A 17,421-nucleotide genomic window follows, 5' to 3' on the forward strand; every position below is an offset into this window, starting at 1 on the left:
AACTTCTATCAGCTTAGCAATGAGGGTAAGTCCTCCTGCCTTGCTCAAACAGAAGAGGAATAAGGTTACAATTTCTTCTTTACCTTGACCTTAGTAACGGTAATATATGTTGGCTTGTCCCCTCTCCTTTCTTTGTATCTCTCTTTCTGCTTTCAATATGAACATGCAGCATAGACCACAAGAAAAGGGCTGTGGATTGTTGGACTATATAAGCAGGAATTGTTCTGTCTTCACTCCTCTTTGCTAATGCAACCTAATCAGCTCCTGATTTCCCCATCCATGCCACCTGTTGCTCTGCCAGAAGATCCCTGTAATAGGACAAGAGATTTTCTACCCTGTGGCTGCTTATGACCTTGTTTGGTCCAAGTCAAACTTAATTTCCTCTTTTCTATTGTTCATAGGCTCATGACAACTAGAATCCATAGCCTAGGAGATACGAGAGAAAGCCAGTACCCTGAATTCAGTGGTGAATGTAAATCTTCATTATTCCCATGAGGTAGATTTTGCTTTCTCTAACATCTATTTCTCTCCAAGGACAGCAGGGACACTGCAGGTGGACTCCACTGTTTGTGCATACAGTTAGTCCTTCTTGTCACCACAGTAGTGTTACTGCCAGGGACAGGCTTTCCATGATTCTTTTCAGAAATGATCCCTGTCATATTTCCCCATAAGTAATAGCTAGGAAAGAGTGGCCTTTCTCCTAGGCAATGTCCTGCTGAAGTTCTGTGCCATGTTCTGTCCCCTTCCCAGGCTGTGACTACAAGGGGCAGTGTTCAAACAGCAGGAACAGCAGGTGTCTGCTTACCTTGTGTAAGTGGTCTGCTTGCAAAGAGGAACAGGAGACCTTAGAGCTTCATCTGCTTCAGGATAACCCATTTGATGTGAATAAGAAGACAGAAAAAAGGTTTAAAAGCCTCACCTAACTACCTGCCCCTCCAATATCTATGAGGTGTCAGCAGTCTCTAGCTGGAATAATACCACACAGGTGGATTAGGGGGAATTTATGTGGCTGAAGGTGACCTACTAAGTTTTAACAGCAGAAGAAAGAAATGGAGTACAGAAAATGTTACTGGAAAGTGAGAGAGGCATTACAACTAATGAAATCCTACCACTCCAAAAGCAGCAAGTGGCTGAAAAAAGGTGGTAAATTGTGCCTTTGAAAGGCTTAAGCTTAAACACGTCTGTTGTCCTAGATTTCTGTTTTCACCTGTACTGGATCTCTCTTCCTGGCCAGGGTTTTAGTGTTTTTCTCTCTGTTCCCTGCTCATGGACTACAGAGGGAAAGCTTGTCCCTGTGACTTTGTGCCTGAGCCCCTGTGAGTACAGGTGCTGAAAAAGCTGATGTGGGAGAGCTAATTCAAGGCCCTAAAGGTACGATAGCTCTAACAAGTGGCTGATCCTGCCCAAATAACAAGTCCCATCACATGTGCCACTGTAGTGCCATTTGTGTAGCTGCCTCTATTTCCTTCCGGCACATGAAGCAGATGTGCATGGTGTCATGTAATGTGGGAGTTGCTGAAGGCCTTTTTTGATGGCTTCTGCATATGACTCTGCTCTACCCCATCCATGGTTTCATTTTTTTAATTAATGGGTTCAAATCTTCAGCATTTTTCAGGTAGTAAAAATGTTTTTAAAATTTGAAATATTTTCAAACTTTTCTAGTGGTTTCTAAGGTTTTTTCTTGAGATTTCTTTTTCTGTCTCCCCCATGGTAAGTTCTTGCCCTCTATCTCTTTTCTCTTTTCTCACTGGGTCTATTTTGCCTTCCAGAAGCCTCAGAATCACACTAAGCAATGTAACCAGCTGAACTCTAGCCTCTCCTTCCCCTCTTTGTTTTGCAAAGCATGAGTGTCATTTCTGGGCATCTGAATTCAGGTTTCAGAATTGCTTTCCAGAGCAAGAAAATCCTGAAAGACAGCAAAGTTAGAAGAGAGGGGTTGTTGCTTGGGTCAGTTTCTCAGAAACAGAGTCCTGGAAAACCACTGGGGGTTTGAATTGCTCAGGAATCTGTCTCACTCAAGTTTTCCAATAGTGTTGATGACCTTACTATAAACACATAGTCTTCAAAGCAGTCTCCTCCCTCTGAATGTTTCTTGGATGCCTTCTGATCATTTTCCCTGGGATGTAACAGACAATATCAGGGTTTGTTTTTTAGTGGATGTGACCGTGTGTCATCCTTCTGTGCCATGAGTGCATGAGCTGCTAAGAGGTGAGTTGAAAGGCTTCTAGCCACATGCAGCCGACTCCTTTTCATGCCTCCTTTGTGTGTTTCAGACCTGGAAAACTGTGAGGAAGGTTGGACCAAGTTCCAGGGCCACTGTTACAGGCACTTTGAAGAGAGGGAGACTTGGGTGGATGCAGAGACTAGATGCCGAGAACATCAAGCCCACCTGAGCAGCATCATCACCCCAGAAGAACAAGACTTTGTCAACAGTGAGTGTTGAGGGCAGCCTTGAAGATCTGAGGATGGGCAGGGGTCAATCAGACTGCAAGTCTATGGGCAAGCTTGTTGAAAAAGGGCTAAAAAAACACCATTTCTCCCACTGACTTTCAAATGTTTCTTGTCAAATGAGGCCTTACCCTTGTGTGAGAGAGGAAGAACTATCAGGCTATGGGACAGGAGAGGGCCTGTTCACAGCTAGGACAGGTCTGTGCTCCTATCACATTGCCAGTGTGGTTCACAAAATGTTCACTTGGTACAATAAGCCCAGTGACCCACGGCAGTGTAGATGGCATGAAAGATCTTGTGTTCATGCCAAGGTTAGTAGGGAGAGAGGTGAGCAAGCACAATACAGGGAAAAAAGGTGGACAGCAGGGACTAGTGACTGGGAAGGAGCAAAATGACCCCAAGGTATCCTGGGGGAGGCTCCAGGGCCTGAAGCAGCTGCTGTGAGAAAGAGAAACCTTCACCACAAGGGTGGGAACCACAACAGGGTGAGCCTGCTCGTTCTTACTCTTCTCTCCTTGTCCGGCTTTTCTAGACCACGCGCAGGATTACCAGTGGATCGGCCTCAGTGACAGAACCGTTGAGAACGACTTCCGCTGGTCTGACGGGCACTCCTTGGTGAGTCAGTGGGGAAGGGCCTGGGATGCTGAACCTGGGGGAATGGAAAGGAGGGGAGATCTCTCTGTGCAGGCAGGCATTAGTTTTGTGTGCAAGGGAAGAGGCTGCTGTTGGGGGACTAAGCCGCACACGTTTTGTATTGAGAGTTTGGATCAGATGTTGAGTGGAGCCACCCTTAAACTCTCTGGAGCAAGGGCTCTTGATTTTTCCCAGTTTTTCCAGCCTCTAGTAAAATAGGGCCTGACCTATGGCTAAGCTACCAGGCATCATCGCAATATAAACAACAACCGTAGTAGCGCTGCTGTTAATCCACGGTCTCTGCTGGTGAGAGGGACAAGAGAGGCAGGAGGAGACACAGAGGAGGGAAAAAGGGAGAAACAGGGAGAGAAGGAAGGACTCAGTCTTATGGGAAGGGCTTTTCTCTCTTGACAGCAATTTGAGAACTGGCGGCCCAATCAACCCGATAACTTCTTTGCTGCGGGTGAGGACTGCGTTGTGATGATCTGGCATGAGCAAGGCGAATGGAACGATGTCCCATGCAACTATCATCTCCCTTTCACATGCAAGAAGGGAACAGGTGAGCCCTCCCCCATGTACCAGCAAAGACAGGAGGAGCCAATCTAGTCTGAGACGATGGCTATAGGGCTGGAGTGGGCGAGCAGGGAGCTGTTGTCTTCAGAAGCCTTTGTGCTCTTTGCAGAAATGTTCAGTGCACTTAAGCAGGAGCTTGCTGGTGGCAAGTCTCAGAATGCAGCGGGGCTTTACAGCCTGCGCGGAGGTGTTTTGCATGTTAGCCTGTACTGTGACCCCAGCAGGGCCCCGCAAATCTCCCTTATCCCTCAGCTGTCCTCGCTGGAAGTTTAATTTCTGCACAAGAAAATTAACACAAGGAACAAAGATGAATGCAACGTGGATTTGTCACTGCAAAGGGCATTTAAGGATGTGGAATTAGTGTTAGAATTTGGCTCAGGCTCTGGGAGAATGTTCTCTACGGTCTTGAAAATAAGTAACACAAGTCACCACGACCAGGGTGTCGTGTCCTCAGTGATCAAGAGCAAGGCAAATGCACCAGTGTGGCCTTCCTCCCACTCCCCTCACGCCATGTCACGTGGCTGGTGCTCACAGTCACAGCCAGAGCTGTGGCCATCCCTTTGACACCACCCTCCCCGCAGCTACCCGCAGCCCCGGCTAAGGGGAGCTCCTCCACCGCTGCCTGCCTTCTCCGTGCACATGCTGCCTGCATCCCAGCGTGGCCTGACTGCGGAGGCAGGGGAATACTGTGGCAGACGTGCAAATTGGCAATGCTCTTGTTTCCATGCTGTGAAACAGCAATTTCTCTCCTTCTTTCCCTATCCCACCAAAATCTGCTCTCTCTCTTCACAGCCCCACCTAAGGGAGCAAACAAATTTCTCCTGTCATCAGCTCCCACATCTACACCCTTTCCAGTCCTACAGAGAGCAATTTTCATTTTTTTTTCTTCCAGAGTGAGCCAGGAGCCCTGAGATAAAGCCCAATTTCTCCATGCCAAGAGTGGAATTGCCCCTGCGCACCGGCTCCCTGCCCTCCCAGGGTGGTGCGCGGCTGCTCTGATGCCCAGGCCCCAACACCCAGCTCTTGCTGTGAACCTGATTCTGTGGAAGGCAGAGAGGGAGCCTGAGGCATCTTGTTGTTCAGCTTCGAGGCCTATCTCAGAATTTCAAAATCCCTCCCCCTGTCCCTAAATTTTGAAGACAGAGGCAAACTCAGCAGATTTTGCTGTGGGGAGGCAATTTAAACTTTTAATCACGGTCTATTTTTTATTGCCTGCACCAAAAGAAACGATGCCTCCGTTTTCAGCTGCTTCTGTGGCCCCTGGCCTGACTGATGGATGTGGCAAAAAAAGTCCAGCAGCTCGGGTGAGGGTACCTGCCCAAATGAGACCTGGAAACCTTCTAGTTCTGAGAGTTATTATTGGCAAGGGAGTATCACTCCCACTGCATCTCAGGGATGGGCAAAGATGACTGTACGTGGCTGCCTCCTTCCACCCCAAAAGTGGCTGCATTTCAAGGGCAGACACAGCAGCCGTTGCATGTTCTCTCTCTCCAGCACTTTGAGATCCTGCGGGACACAGAGTGCAGGAGAAAGATGAGTGAGTGAGGATGTCCATGCGCCCCATCTGCCCTGCAGCAGCAGGGTCAGACGGGAGCTGCGCGGGCTGTGCTGTTGCCCTGGGCAGCTGCCTGCTCAGGCAAGCAGGAGCCTCTAAGCTCTTCATGGCTTTGCCTGTCTCCCACAGTTGCCTGTGGGGACCCTCCCATGGTGGAGAACGCCAGGACCTTCGGCAGGAAGAAGGACCGCTATGAAATAAACTCCATGGTGCGGTACCAGTGTAACCACGGCTACATCCAGCGCCACGTGCCCACGATTCGGTGCCAGCCCAATGGGCAGTGGGAGGAGCCGCGGATATCCTGCATAAACCGTACGTCTCTCGTCTCGGCCCCTCCGCTTTCATGTTCACACCTCACTGTCAGCCAAGGGCACCACGCTCTGTCCAGGAGGGGGAATGAGAGAGTTTGGTGCTAGCAGCCTGAGGCAGGAAATCCTGCCGGCTCAAGCAGAGGTTTGAACTCAGGAGAGCTCAGAGGGGATCAGCACAGCTTGGCAGGCGTGGGATTGCTGCCATATGGGCTACTGGAAAGGGATGCCTGTGCCCAAATCCTTCCCCCCATCCAGCTTTCCTGGCTGTGGAAGCTTAGGACTGATGAATCTCTGCATCTGGGAGGAGAAGCTGGGAATGAGGGTGGAACAAATCATCCAGAACATGGGACAGAGAGAGGCTGGGAGCAGGGAGGGGTGCCTGCGCAGCCCTGCACCACCCAAGCTCCTTGGGGTGCAGGTTAGCTATGAGCCAGGCAGAAGGGAAAGTCACAGTCTTTTGCCTCGCTTAAAGCTCCCCTGTGCTGGGGCCATAGGAGCTGGCATCTTTTGGGTAAGTCTGGGCTGTTTGAGTCTGCTGGAGAGCCAGCGCAAGCAACTCCTGACATGCAGTCATGCCAAGACACTGGGGTCTTCTCCAGACACCCATTTCCCTGCTGAGCCCAGGGCTCCTCCATCTAGGCAGGGCAGGCACAGTCCCAGGGGACAGTAAAGTGCAGAAAGGAGCTTAGTAAGGGCCCGGACAACTTAAAGGAAACAAAAAGAAACAGTTTCTGAAACTGTGCGTTTTGGCACTGCTTGCAGAATATAAAAAGGATAGGAGGGAGGGAGCTATGGGGTACCCCCCAAAGCCCTGCTGGGGCCTATCTGTGTTGCCCTGCCCTGGGAAGCTGCAGAGCAGATAGAAAACCCTGAAGAAGAGTTAACTCCAGAGACAGCACTGGACTCTTGAACCTTCTTCTGTCAGGCCTCCAGCTGACAGCAGCCAGCGCTCTCAGCAAGGCGTCCCAACCCATTCCCAGGCCTGCCTACACCCCTATCCTGTCCCTGCTTGCCTGGAGCTTCCCAATAATTTCATCTGCCTTGGCCAAATCACATCTGTCAAGTGTCATCAGCCTTCTTGGCAGGTTCTGGTCCAGCTGGATTATTCCAGCTAAATTAACAGCCCCACAGCCCGGCTGAAGGCTGATGCTGACTTAAGGAACAAAACTCTGAGCCAGGGAAGAGCTCGGAAGAAGGAGGGAGGGAGGAGGTGCCAAAGGGCAGCTATGGTTCAGTGCCGCGTTGCACGGACCAAGCTGTCGACTCCCTTGGCTCTGCTACGGACCCTGAGAGCTGCAAGCTGCTCCTAGCATCACTGAGCCATCAGTGCTCATAACAACAGACTTAGGCCGTTCCCAACCAGCTTTTGCTGTTTCCATCAAATGCCTCCTTCTAGCAACACACAGAAACAATACCAGCTTAAAAGGAGAATTGCAGCAGATAACAGGAAGAAACCTTGTCCGTCACCACCCCAGCCAAAGATGAGGTGGTTTCTCCTCCCGCTCATCCAGCCTCAAAGCACATCCCACCACTGATTTACTCTTCCCTCCCTGTCCCTGTGGTTACCAGCCAAAGCTGACTTCGTTTTGCAGACAGGCAGGCGGAGGCAGAGCAAGGGGAAGGGACCAGCAGGGCAGCAAAGCTGGACCCAGACCCCAGACCTCTGCCTCTCCCTTCGGAGCAGGGCACCTTGCTACTGAGGGGAGATGGAGGAAAGCGGCTTGCCGGTCACCCCGTGAGCAGGGCTATCTGCCCGGCTGCCACGGCCGCAGGCGAGGAAGAGCTGGGCCTCGCAGCGGCGGACATCCCTGCTGCACAGAAGCCGAGCTGTCTGCGAGCAGGATGCTTTTGACCAGGGGCCCGGGAAGCGCTCGGGCGTCTTGGCTTTTCGGTGCGTGCGGAGGGAGAGGGGCCGTTAGGAAGCCCACTGAGAGAGGAGAACCCCAGCTGGGCGAGCGGGTCGCGGCGCGTTGGGGAGCAGGCTGGCGCCGTGGCCCGTGCCGGCCGCCCCGCCGGGCAGCGCTCCGCTGCAGCCGCCCCGTGTTTGTCCAGGGAGCGAGAGGCCGGGCGCCAGCCAGCACAGGACAAGCAGGGTCTCTGTGCCCTTCTCCCGCTAACAAGGTGTCTTTTCTTCTCCTCCCTCTTCCACAGCCTCCACCTACCAGCGCAGACTATACAAGAGGAGCCCCAGGACTCGGTCGAGACCCAACGGCAGAGCCGTGCACAGACCCACCCATTAGAGCGGGGCAAGAGAGACAGAGGGGGGAAAGAGAGCGTGAGAGAGAGAGATTTTACAGAACAGTTATATTAACAGAGTCGATTTCTTCTTCTTGTTGTTGTTGCTTTTTGCCATATAAGGAAAAAAATTATATTAAAGAAAACCCACCTTTGTGTATATATATATAAAAAAAAAATTAATGTTTTTTTTTTTTCCAAGCACCAAAGCAAAGCAAATTAGAGTTCAGCATTTTTACTAACCATCCGGTTCCAATTATCTTTGTGCCTTCGGGGACAGGGAGGGAGGGGGGATTTGCAGAGGGCAGGGAGGGGGCTAAGTTAAATAATAAAGATGATTATTTTTTCCTGATTTTATCCACGAACAATGTAATTATTTCTGTTATTTAATCTCCGGGGTGGACAGCACCTTTTGGGGTTTATTTTATTTTATTATTTTTTTTTTTTCCAGAATCGTCCTACTGCTGCAGGGTGTCAGGGCGGTTGGGCAGAGGGGTAGTGAATGTACAGGAGGCGCCGGAGGGCCGCGGGGCTGAGATGGAGGGAGGAGGGACGAGAGGGGAGACCGAAGGCAGGGGCTCAGGCGCCTCGGCGGTGCGGCTCCTCCTCTACCCCGGCCGGTTCCCGACCGCCGCCGGCTCGCCCCGCTGCCCCGGCCGCCTGGCGCCGCAGCTCCCATCCCGGGACGACGTGCTCTTTCCAGGGGACCGTGCGGGGCACCAGCGTTCCCTGCACCTATTTATATTTTTGAACATATCCTATTTTGAAAGAATGATAAATAATAAAGAGAATGAAATCAGAACGGTCACTTTTTTTTTTTTTTTTTGTTTTTTGGTTGTTTCCTTTGGGGAAGGAGGGGAGCTATGTGGCCTCACGGTGGGGCCAGGAGGCATGCGCCCCAGGCCCGGCTCAGTGCCTGGGCTCAGCACCCAGAGGGTGCCACCTCAGGTGCCCAGGGGTTTCTCGAGTCCTCACCACCCCAGGAAGGACCCTGGGCTAGGCCATCGCTCTCAAGGGCCCAGTCCCCAGCAGGGCACACCAGGAGCCCCCTCCCTGCCTGCATCCTGCAGCTTCCCCTTCCTTCAGCAGCTCCCCGTGCCCCGGCCCTGCAGGTCCCCTCCGGGAAGCGGCACCTGAGGAGGGGACACTGAGCACCCACAGCCTTATTAGCCTCCCCTATTTAGCCTCCAAGTGGCTTCAAAATTAATAGGCAGCCCAGAGGGTCCTAGCATCACAGGGCCCTTGCGGGAGCTCGGGCTCAGCGTGGACATGCCGGGTAGCGCGGGGGAGCGTTGCTCCAGGACGGAAACTGCCCATCCTGCTTGTGCACTGCTCCACGGCCATCCCCCGTGTCCAGCTGGGGCTCCCCAACGCCTTTCTGCTCCACCAGCCTCTCTCCAGGGCAGACCTGGCTCTCGCCCGGGGACAGAGATGGGGAACATAGCCACATTGCTCCAGGGCTTTCTCCAACACTTTATTAGAAGAGGTCCAGGAAAATACATCTTTTCCTAACAAAACACTTGAAGAACCAGGCACCAGTGTTCAAGTGGCGTCCAGGAAAGGGACGCATGGCGAGTAAGGCACTGGGTGCTGCCGCCAAGACCAGCATAGCGGCACCCTTCAGCGGGACCAGGGCAGCCAGCAGGGCTGGGACAAAGCGGACGCATCTGCTCCCACGAGTCCTAGCCTGTATCCAAATCCATACATGCCTTGCTGTGCCCTGTGAGCTCCCACCAGGGCTCCCAGGAGGCTGCTGGGGACCAGCAATGGGGCTGGACCCCTGCCAAGGGCCTGCGGGACAGGTACAAGTGGGTCTCAGTCAGGTGGGCTGCCACAGTGGGGACGAGGCCACCAGCCCACATGGATGGAGGTGGCCACGGTGAGTGGAAACAGCCCACCTACCGCCATGCCAGCACGGGCAAGGGGGCCATCGTCCTCACGCCCAGCCCACGCTGGGGCTATCTGCTGGGGCCAGGTACCTGCACTGCTGGGTGCCACCCACTCTCACCCAGCCCCATGGCTGCCCCGACGGACAGGCTGGCCCAACTCCCCCAGCCAGGATAGCGCTGGGCTGCTGAGCAAGAGGCCTCAGCCTGGGGCCCTGCTGCATTTGAGAAGTGTAAAAATGTAAAGCAAGAAAACAAAAATAAAACAAAAAAAAAATCTCCCCCCCAACACACCCCCTCCCCAGAAACTGCCCCAGGAAACACCCAACGCCGGGCACCGTCAGGCTGAAACATCCTCCGGCCAAGCGGGTGCTAGGCAGCTCCTTATCTCTCCTTGTAGCAGAAGACCCCAAACTGGCCGGTGCTGGGGAAGCCAAAGCTGCGGACGCCAGGCTCCGCGGGGCCACAGTTGGCCCTGGGCTTGGAGATGGGGTAGCGGATGCTGCCGTCTGCCAGCCAGCCAGCATCGCAGCGGTCCAGCCCCAGGAATTTCCAGGCAGCGTAGAGCTGTCCCACGCGGGCAATCTCGGCACCAGCATCCTGGCAGGCCTGCTTGGCTTCCTCCAAGGTCATCCCAGCTGGGTGATCCAAGTAGTAAACCTCCCCTAGGAAGGAGAGGGCAGCCTCAGGCACAGAACCCCCAGCACGGGACATCGCCCGGAGCATCCCTGCCTGGGCGAGATGAGCCCCTAAGGGGCAGCAGAGGATGGGGAACGGGCCAGCTGGCCCTGGACCCACCTCTAAGCGCGGAGGAGAAGCAGAAGACGTCAAAACGGTGCAGATGCCGGTGACGCTGGCCATAGCTGCGGATACCGGGGGCGAGGTTCACCCCGCCACAGGGCTTGCGGGGCAGCCGGATGGGGTACTGCACTGTGCCATCGGCCAGCCAGCCTGCGTTACACCAGTCCAGCCCCTCGCTCCAGGCCTGCAAGAGCTGGCTGAAGGTGGCCACGACAGCACCCTGCTCCTCGCAGGCCCGCTCAGCCTCATGGAAATTGAGCCGGTATTGGCCACGGGGAGGCTGGTAGGGGAAGACAACGCCTGGGAAGAAAGCAAGCGGATGGCTGAGCCAGCACAGAGGGAAACCCACCCCCACCCTTGCCCACAACCAGGACCTGCCAGGACACCAGCAGGAGCCGCAAGAGTCCGCGACCCATCCCAAATTCCTGCTCCTGGGACAGGAGACGAGCCCAAGTGCAACCTGGGGCTCAGTGCTCCCTCAGCAGGAGGGAGCAGCCTCCAAACTCCTGCATCAGGGCAGCTCCTGGTGCTGGAGGAGCTGCTGGGGCAGAGCGGCCGCCAACGGCGAGTTGCCAGCGACATCTGGTGGCACAGGGACACATGGTCCTGGGGAGATATGGACTGCCACCACCAATCAGGAAGCAGGCACCAGTGTCAAGGGGACACAGACTATGGTCCCCGACACACGTGGACCCCCATCACGGGGACACAGGAGAATGCACAGACTACAGCAATAGGGATGGTAGCAGCATTCCTGGGGACATGTGGACCACGGGAACATACTGACCACGGTCTCAGGGACATGGAGACAATGGTCCTGGGGACACATGGACCACCATCACGGGAATGCAAGGACCATCATCATGGGGATGTCCAGACTGCGCTAAGAGGGCCACAAGGACCACCACCATGGGCACATGTGGACCGTGGCCACAGGGACTAGCAGGGACAAGCCACAGTGGGATGCAGGGCCCCCAAGGTGGGCACGGGCACCAGGATGGGGATGTTCTAAGCTCAGAGTTTGGTGGCAGAGCCGGGGTCTGGGCGGGGACCTCCCAGCTGGCAGCAATGGGTCAGGCAGTGCCTAATACTGCAGCTCAGCAGCTCCAGCATGCCACAAGGTGCCCAGAGAAACCCAGGCTGGGAGGCAAGAGTTGGATTTTGGACCGCCCACCAAGGGATAGAGGAGAGGAGCCAGCAGCAGGGAAACAGCCCTGCAAGAAGGAGGACCCAGCCCTGCTCACCCCAGGTGCATTCCCCCAATGGGTCACTGCACTAGGAAGGCCAGGATTGCCACTCTGGTAGAGTGGTGATGTAGTCCCCACCATGTCCCACCTTGCAGCCGGAGGTCCACCACGTCACTCTCATCCTCTAGCCCATCGATCACCTCACAGCGGTATTTGCCATCATCCTGCAGGCGCAGGTCACTGACCACTAGCGAGGCCTCCCGCCGGCCAGCCTGCTGCAGCCAAGCACGGCCCTGGAAGTCCCCGAAGGCGACGTAGGTCTTGCCAATGGCCACTAGCACATCCTGCTCCTTGGTGTAGTCATCCCGCAGCTTGGACCACTTGATACGGATCTTGCGCTTGGCCTCCAGGTCAGGCTCGTAGCGGTAGTGACAGGGTAGGGTGACATTCGCACCGTTGGAGCTGTAGACAGGATCTTTGGGGGTCTCCACCACTAGCTTGGCCCCATTGAAGTAAACTGCTGGGGACAGGGAGGGAAGGGTCGCGATAGGCAGGCTGAGAGCCCCAATGCCAGCAGTGTCCCCCCCTTCACCTCTCCCAGCCCCACTTCACCTCCGCCCCCCCAAGACGAGCCCTGACCCAGGGACAGGTGGGGGTTCAGCCATGTCCCCCATACCTCACCCACCCCTGCCGATCCCCACTATACTTTTTCCACGGCCATCGCCCTTGTCGTTCATGACATGGTTGTAGTAGAAGCCGTTGTAGAAGGGGTGCTGGTAGGAGCCGCCGCCGAGGCACAGCAAGGTGGCACTGAGGAGCAACAGGAGCAGGAGCATGGTGGGGCAGTGAGGGCTGCGGGCAGGGAAAGCTGTGTTAATGTCCAGCCTTAACCGCCCCCCCCACCCCAGCCTCAGGATAATGGCCCCTTCTTGCCTCGTCCTGGCCACTCAGCAGGACATGGGGCAGACCCCGGCAGGGAAACAGGATCCTGGAGCATCCTCCAAACAGGGAGCGCCAGGAAAACATCATGTAGGGCAGCGTGGAGGGGGGAGAGAGGTGGCGGGAGCCCCACCGCGTGCCCTGAGCTCAGCTTACTGCAGCAGCGGAGCATGGAGGAGAGGAGGAAAGAGCTTGGGGCTGCCACTGCTCCACCGCACGGGGCAAAGCCGTGCAGCACCAGGGGACCCCCCAAAGCCCTGCGGGGCCAGACCGCAGCCGGTGAAGGTCAGGAGCAGCCCCTCCGCCAGGGCTTGCCCGTGCGGCGTGGTCCCCTCGCAGCCCGGAGGATGCTCGCCATCCCCAGGGACCCAGTGCCTGGCTGGCGCCCAGGCGTGCCTAGCACAGGGCTCACGGAGGGCTGCCAGCAGCAGGATGTGCCTGCTTGCATGCTTTCCCAGAGCCGGCAGAGGGGGCCCGGCGCCCAGCGAGCCTCCGCAGCCCCTCTCCGTTCCCGCCAGGAATTTGACATCGGTGCCCTCTCTTTGGACAAGGGTTAGGGGTGCTGCAGCGGTGCCCCGGGGGGCAGCAGCCCACAGTGCTGCCCCAGCAGGCTCGGGCACCCCAGGCCCCGCACCAGCCTCGCCGGGGGGACGCGGGCAGCCCCCGGCGCTGCGGTTGGGGCTGTGCAGCCCGTTGTCCTTGCCAGGGGACGCTTGCAGCTGGGCTGTGCTCCTGGCTCAGTGCCACCACTTGCCCCACGGGTCACCGCTTGCCTTTCTGCGGGGCGCACCCCCCCGCTCAGCCCCAAAAAGGAAGGCCCTTGACTGATACTCGCAAAGAGAAGCCCTTGGCCGCAGGCTGCAGCATGCCAGGCTGGCGGGGGAAGCACAGCCTCAGGTGCCCTGTGACACTGGCACGCAGTGCTGGACACCCCAGCCCCGCACCACCGGCGTTGTCCGGGCAATGCGCCTGGCTTGACGTCCCAGCTGCTGCGTGCCACCAGCACTGGCCAGGCAGCACGCCTGGCTCAACACCCTGGCCACCACCCGCACTGCCACATGCCACCAGCGTTGTCTGGGCAGCACACCTAGCTCAACATCCCAGCCACCGCATGCCACCAGCACTATCCGTGCCACCAGTGCGCCCAGCTTGATGCCCCAGCCACCACTCACACCCCCGTGTGCCACCGATGCCGTCTGGGCAGCACACCCGGCTCGACACCCCGGCCACCACCCGCGCTGCCGCATGCCACCAGCGTTGTCCGGGCAGCACGCCCAGCTCAACACCCCGGCCACCGCATGCCACCAGCACTGTCTGTGCCACCAGTACACCCGGCTTGACGCCCTGGCCACCACTCACACCACCACCTGCCACTGATGCTGTCCAGGTGGCACATCTGGCTCAACACCCCAGCCACCATATACCACTGATGCTGTCCAGGTGGCACATCTGGCTCGACACCCCGGCCACCACATGCCACCGACGCCGTCCGGGCAGCGCACCCGGCTCGACGCCCCGGCCACCGGAAAAAAAAAAACCCCAACCCTCGCCCGCGCTGTCCCCGCGGCTCCCACCGCCTGTCCGCCGGCGAGGGTGGCAGCAGGGGCCCCCGGCGCCCTCGACCCAAACGGCGCACGGGGAGGCGCCCGGCGGGCTCCCCGCTGCCCGGGGTGGCAGCGCAGCGCGGCGGCAGCCCGGGCCCCGGCGCTACTCACGCTGAGCGGCGGCGGCGGCGGCAGATGCACTGCGCTGCGGGCTCCGGCTGGGCGAGGAGGAAGCAGCTCCAGGACCTGCCTCTTAAAGGGAAACACACGCCTTTCCCAACCCCCCCAACCCTTCCCCCCCCTCGCTCCGGAGCCCAGCACAGGGGTGGGTGCCCGAGGTGGCGTTCCCACCCGCCGCCCCGTCCGGGCACGGGCCCCTCGCCCCAGCGCTGCCCCGGCCGCGCGTCCGCAGCCCTCCCGCCCGCCAGCCTCGCGCCGCTTGCTTGACGCGCCAGCGGCCGGCGTCACCCCCGGCTCCGAGGGGGAGAGTCGGGGCACCCCGTCGGGGCTGCCGGGAGCCCGCGGTGCCGTGCTCGGAGCTGCCCTCGAAGCTCCCCCAGGAGCCGAGCCGCCAGCTCTGGCGCCTTTGGGGCTGCGGGAGCGCAGCGTGAGGCCGGGAAGGCGAAGCGGAGCTGGGGAAGGGTGGCTGAGCTGGTTTTGCTGCAATGGGGCACAGAAACCAGGGGAAAAACTAGCCCCTGGCACGCCAGCTTGCACCCGTCGGCCAGGGTGTCTCCAGCCACGGCAGGGTGCATCACACCAGCGCCTGGTGGCACACGGGGACGCACGGCCCCGGCTCCTCCGAAAGCCCCAGATCGGGCCCTCGAGAAGGGCCACGCGCAGCTGCGTGGCTGGGGACCCCCGCGGCCACCGGCCGGGCCGGCGGGCGGAGGAAGAGCCGAGCGGCGTGGGCCCTGACCCCGCGCCCCGCCGCCGGCCCAGCCGCCGCGCGCCGCCGCTTTGTTGTTTCCCGGCAAGGAAACGAGGCGCTGGGGCCTGGGCCCGGCTCTGGCCGCCACACAGGACGGCGTCCAACCGGAAAGAAAACAACCGGTGCAAAAATAAACCCCTCGCTCTGCCTGGCTGGCCGCACCGCCGTCGGGCCGGCCGCGCGCGCCGGCAGCCGCCGGAGCAGACAGGCGCTTCCCGGGTGGATGGGGCCGCGCGAGCCCTTCCCGAAGGGGATGACCTGGAGCCGCCGCGGGACTTTTGCAGGGGCGAGCTCGCAGCGCCGGGGTCCCGCGTCCCCATGGCATCCTGGTGGGCCGCAGGGGCGAGCTCGCGGCCGGCCCGCGCTAGCACAGCCTTGTTCGCCCACCTCCGTGAGGCTGATAGCGAGGAGCCGGCAGCTCCCCAGCCCGGAAACGCCTTTATCTGCCAGCCCAGCCTGGCCGGCTCCGTGCGGGGCCGGGGGCCGCCGTCCCCGTGGGAAGCCTGGCCGGGGACGGCTCTTGGACCTGGGTGGGGGGGGGTCCCACAGCACTGCTTTCCCACTCCAGGGAGCCATGGAATAAAATAATTAAGGGACTAAAAAGAGCCACGGGCTCACGCCGCTGCACGCAGCCTGGCTGGGATCTGCCCCAGCCCTGGGCGCACGCGCTGTCCACCGGGTTTCAGCACCCCGGGGTGCCACGCCGGCAGAGGGCCGCGGGTGCGTTACGGTCCGGCGCGCCGCCTGCCTTCCCGGCCGGAGCACGCTGCTCCGCGGCCCACAAAGCGGCGGCGATTACATCTCCCGGCGCCGCGGCGCGGGGCGGTCACGCTGGCTGCTCCCCGGCGGGCTGGCAGAGCGGGACACCTCGCCGAGGGTGGGGGGAGAGGCCACGGGGCGGCCCTGCCGCGGTGCATGACCCCTCCGCCGGCTCTGCTGCGGGGGCAGCCCGGCTGCTGCCCCCCTGCAGCCGGTTCCCCAGCCGCTCCGCGTGCCAGCGAGCAGCATGGCTTGTCGCCCCCACCGCCCGCCCGGGCCTGGCGCCAGGAGGCAACGCTGCCGGCCGGCAAGGGCGGAGGGGTCCCCGTGGCTGCTTTCAGCGCCGGCTCTCGTGCAGCCGCCAGGCTCGCCTGGCCCCGGCCGCCGGGGCCCCCGCCGCCTCCCGGGCAGCTGGCGGCAGCCCAGGGGCCGGCACCGGGCTGGCGGCGAGGCAGCGCCCCGGGCAGGAGGCCTCCCCTTCGCTGCGTGCCTCCCCTCGACGCTCCCCGGCCCGGCTGCCGCGGCCGGCTCGGGGGCATGAATTTCGTCCTGTGCTGGGGGGGCAACGGCGGGAGTCGCTGCACGGGGGCCGCGCGGGCGCTGCGCCTCCCTTAGGCGCACAGAAGGGGCCCGAGGGATTCGGGGGGGGGGTCTCCGAAAGGGCAAGGGGAGCGCGAGGCTGCGAAGGGCCCGGGCAGAGCTGGGCCGGCGGGGGCCGGGGGAGCTTTCCAGCGAAGCTTGCGGTGCTCCCAGCAGGAACCTGTCGCTCAAGGGGAGGAAAAACCTAAAACCGGCGAGGAAAACTATTGTGCCCGGAGGGACGGCGGCTGGGACGTGCACCGGGCTTTCCTGGCGCGGGCTGAGAGGATGCTCTCCGCTGCGGCTGCTTCCTGAGATCGGCCGCGGGGGCTGCCGGCGGTCCGGAGCCAGCGGGCGGCGGGGTGCCCGTGCCGCTGCCCGCCGCGCCGCCCGGGGGGCTCTGCCCAGCGCGAAGGGCGGCCCGGCCCTCGCCTCCAAGGGCTGCCCTGCGCCCCGAAGGTGGGCAGCGCAGGGCTCCCCCCCACCTTTCCTTCCCCAGCAGCGGGGTCCGGCTGCAGCGCTGCAGGCAGCGGGTTCGGGGGGGGGGGGGTTTGCCAGCGCTGGGGGTGGCGGTGGGCAGGCAGGGGCTGCAGCCGGGCAGCGGGGATGCGCCCCCCCGGCCGGTGCGCGGCAGGTCACCCAGCAGCGCCGGTCCTGTCCCCAGCTCGGGGCTCTTTCGGCTGCACGCTGAGCAAGTTGCTCTTATCTCGGCCTCAGCCCCCCCCCCACCTACCCCCGATAAGGACGGCACGTCTGGGTCTGAGCAGAGCCGACCATCCCTCCCCGCTCCCGCCACACATGCTCTTTGTCACCCACCGGCATCAGCGCAGTGAGTTTTGCCTGGTCTTTAGAGCAGCCCCCCCCCCCCCCCACCTGCCGGGGCGCAGACCCCACAGGGCCGGGAGGAGCGTACGTCCCCCCCCCAGGAAGGGCTGGGGCCGGGCACCGAGCGCAGCAACCCTCCTCCGTCCTGTCCGCCTCCGCGCCCCTTCCCTCCCCGCGGCGGCAGGCCGGGGCTGCCGTCCGTAGCCCGGGCGAGT

At 59.9% G+C, this 17,421-nt stretch overlaps 2 protein-coding genes across 6 annotated transcripts in view; one reads left to right on the forward strand and one right to left on the reverse strand.

Annotated features, from left to right (window-relative positions):
* Positions 1-9,119, forward strand: part of ACAN (aggrecan) — a 56,373-nt gene extending 47,254 nt beyond the window's left edge. For both annotated transcript variants that reach the window (XM_068958620.1, XM_068958621.1), the window contains 5 exons: positions 2,274-2,432; positions 2,981-3,063; positions 3,496-3,640; positions 5,339-5,521; positions 7,672-9,119. In XM_068958620.1, coding sequence (XP_068814721.1) covers positions 2,274-2,432; positions 2,981-3,063; positions 3,496-3,640; positions 5,339-5,521; positions 7,672-7,760 — 659 coding nt within the window. In that variant the 3' untranslated portion in view covers positions 7,761-9,119. The remainder of the gene's footprint in view (positions 1-2,273; positions 2,433-2,980; positions 3,064-3,495; positions 3,641-5,338; positions 5,522-7,671) is intronic.
* Positions 9,120-9,216: 97 nt separating this feature from the next.
* On the reverse strand, positions 9,217-14,384 carry HAPLN3 (hyaluronan and proteoglycan link protein 3). Of its 4 annotated transcripts, none has more exons than XM_068958625.1 (5): positions 14,284-14,384; positions 12,336-12,481; positions 11,778-12,146; positions 10,440-10,742; positions 9,217-10,306 (listed from the first exon to the last, which is right to left on the reverse strand). In XM_068958625.1, the coding sequence occupies exons 2-5, from the start codon at positions 12,463-12,465 to the stop codon at positions 10,026-10,028; spliced, it is 1,083 nt and encodes a 360-aa protein (XP_068814726.1). In that variant the 5' UTR covers positions 12,466-12,481; positions 14,284-14,384; the 3' UTR covers positions 9,217-10,025. The 4 variants fall into 4 exon arrangements, with proteins under 4 accessions (XP_068814726.1, XP_068814723.1, XP_068814727.1 ...); XM_068958622.1 differs by having other exon boundaries at positions 11,778-12,149; XM_068958626.1 differs by having other exon boundaries at positions 14,143-14,293.
* Between the last annotated feature and the right edge of the window lie 3,037 nt (positions 14,385-17,421).

This window comes from Struthio camelus, chromosome 12 (assembly GCF_040807025.1).
Source record: "Struthio camelus isolate bStrCam1 chromosome 12, bStrCam1.hap1, whole genome shotgun sequence".
Classification (NCBI taxonomy): domain Eukaryota; kingdom Metazoa; phylum Chordata; class Aves; order Struthioniformes; family Struthionidae; genus Struthio; species Struthio camelus.

Excerpts from the sequence above, each read along its gene's own strand:
- HAPLN3 (XM_068958622.1), bottom strand. The coding sequence starts at position 12,465 with ATGCTCCTGCTCCTGTTGCTCCTCAGTGCCACCTTGCTGTGCCTCGGC. Across the intron at positions 12,150-12,335 it reads GGGCGATGGCCGTGGAAAAA|CAGTTTACTTCAATGGGGCC; the intron begins GTATAGTGGGGA and ends CCCTGTCCCCAG. Across the intron at positions 10,743-11,777 it reads GGTGGACCTCCGGCTGCAAG|GCGTTGTCTTCCCCTACCAG; the intron begins GTGGGACATGGT and ends CTTTCTTCCCAG.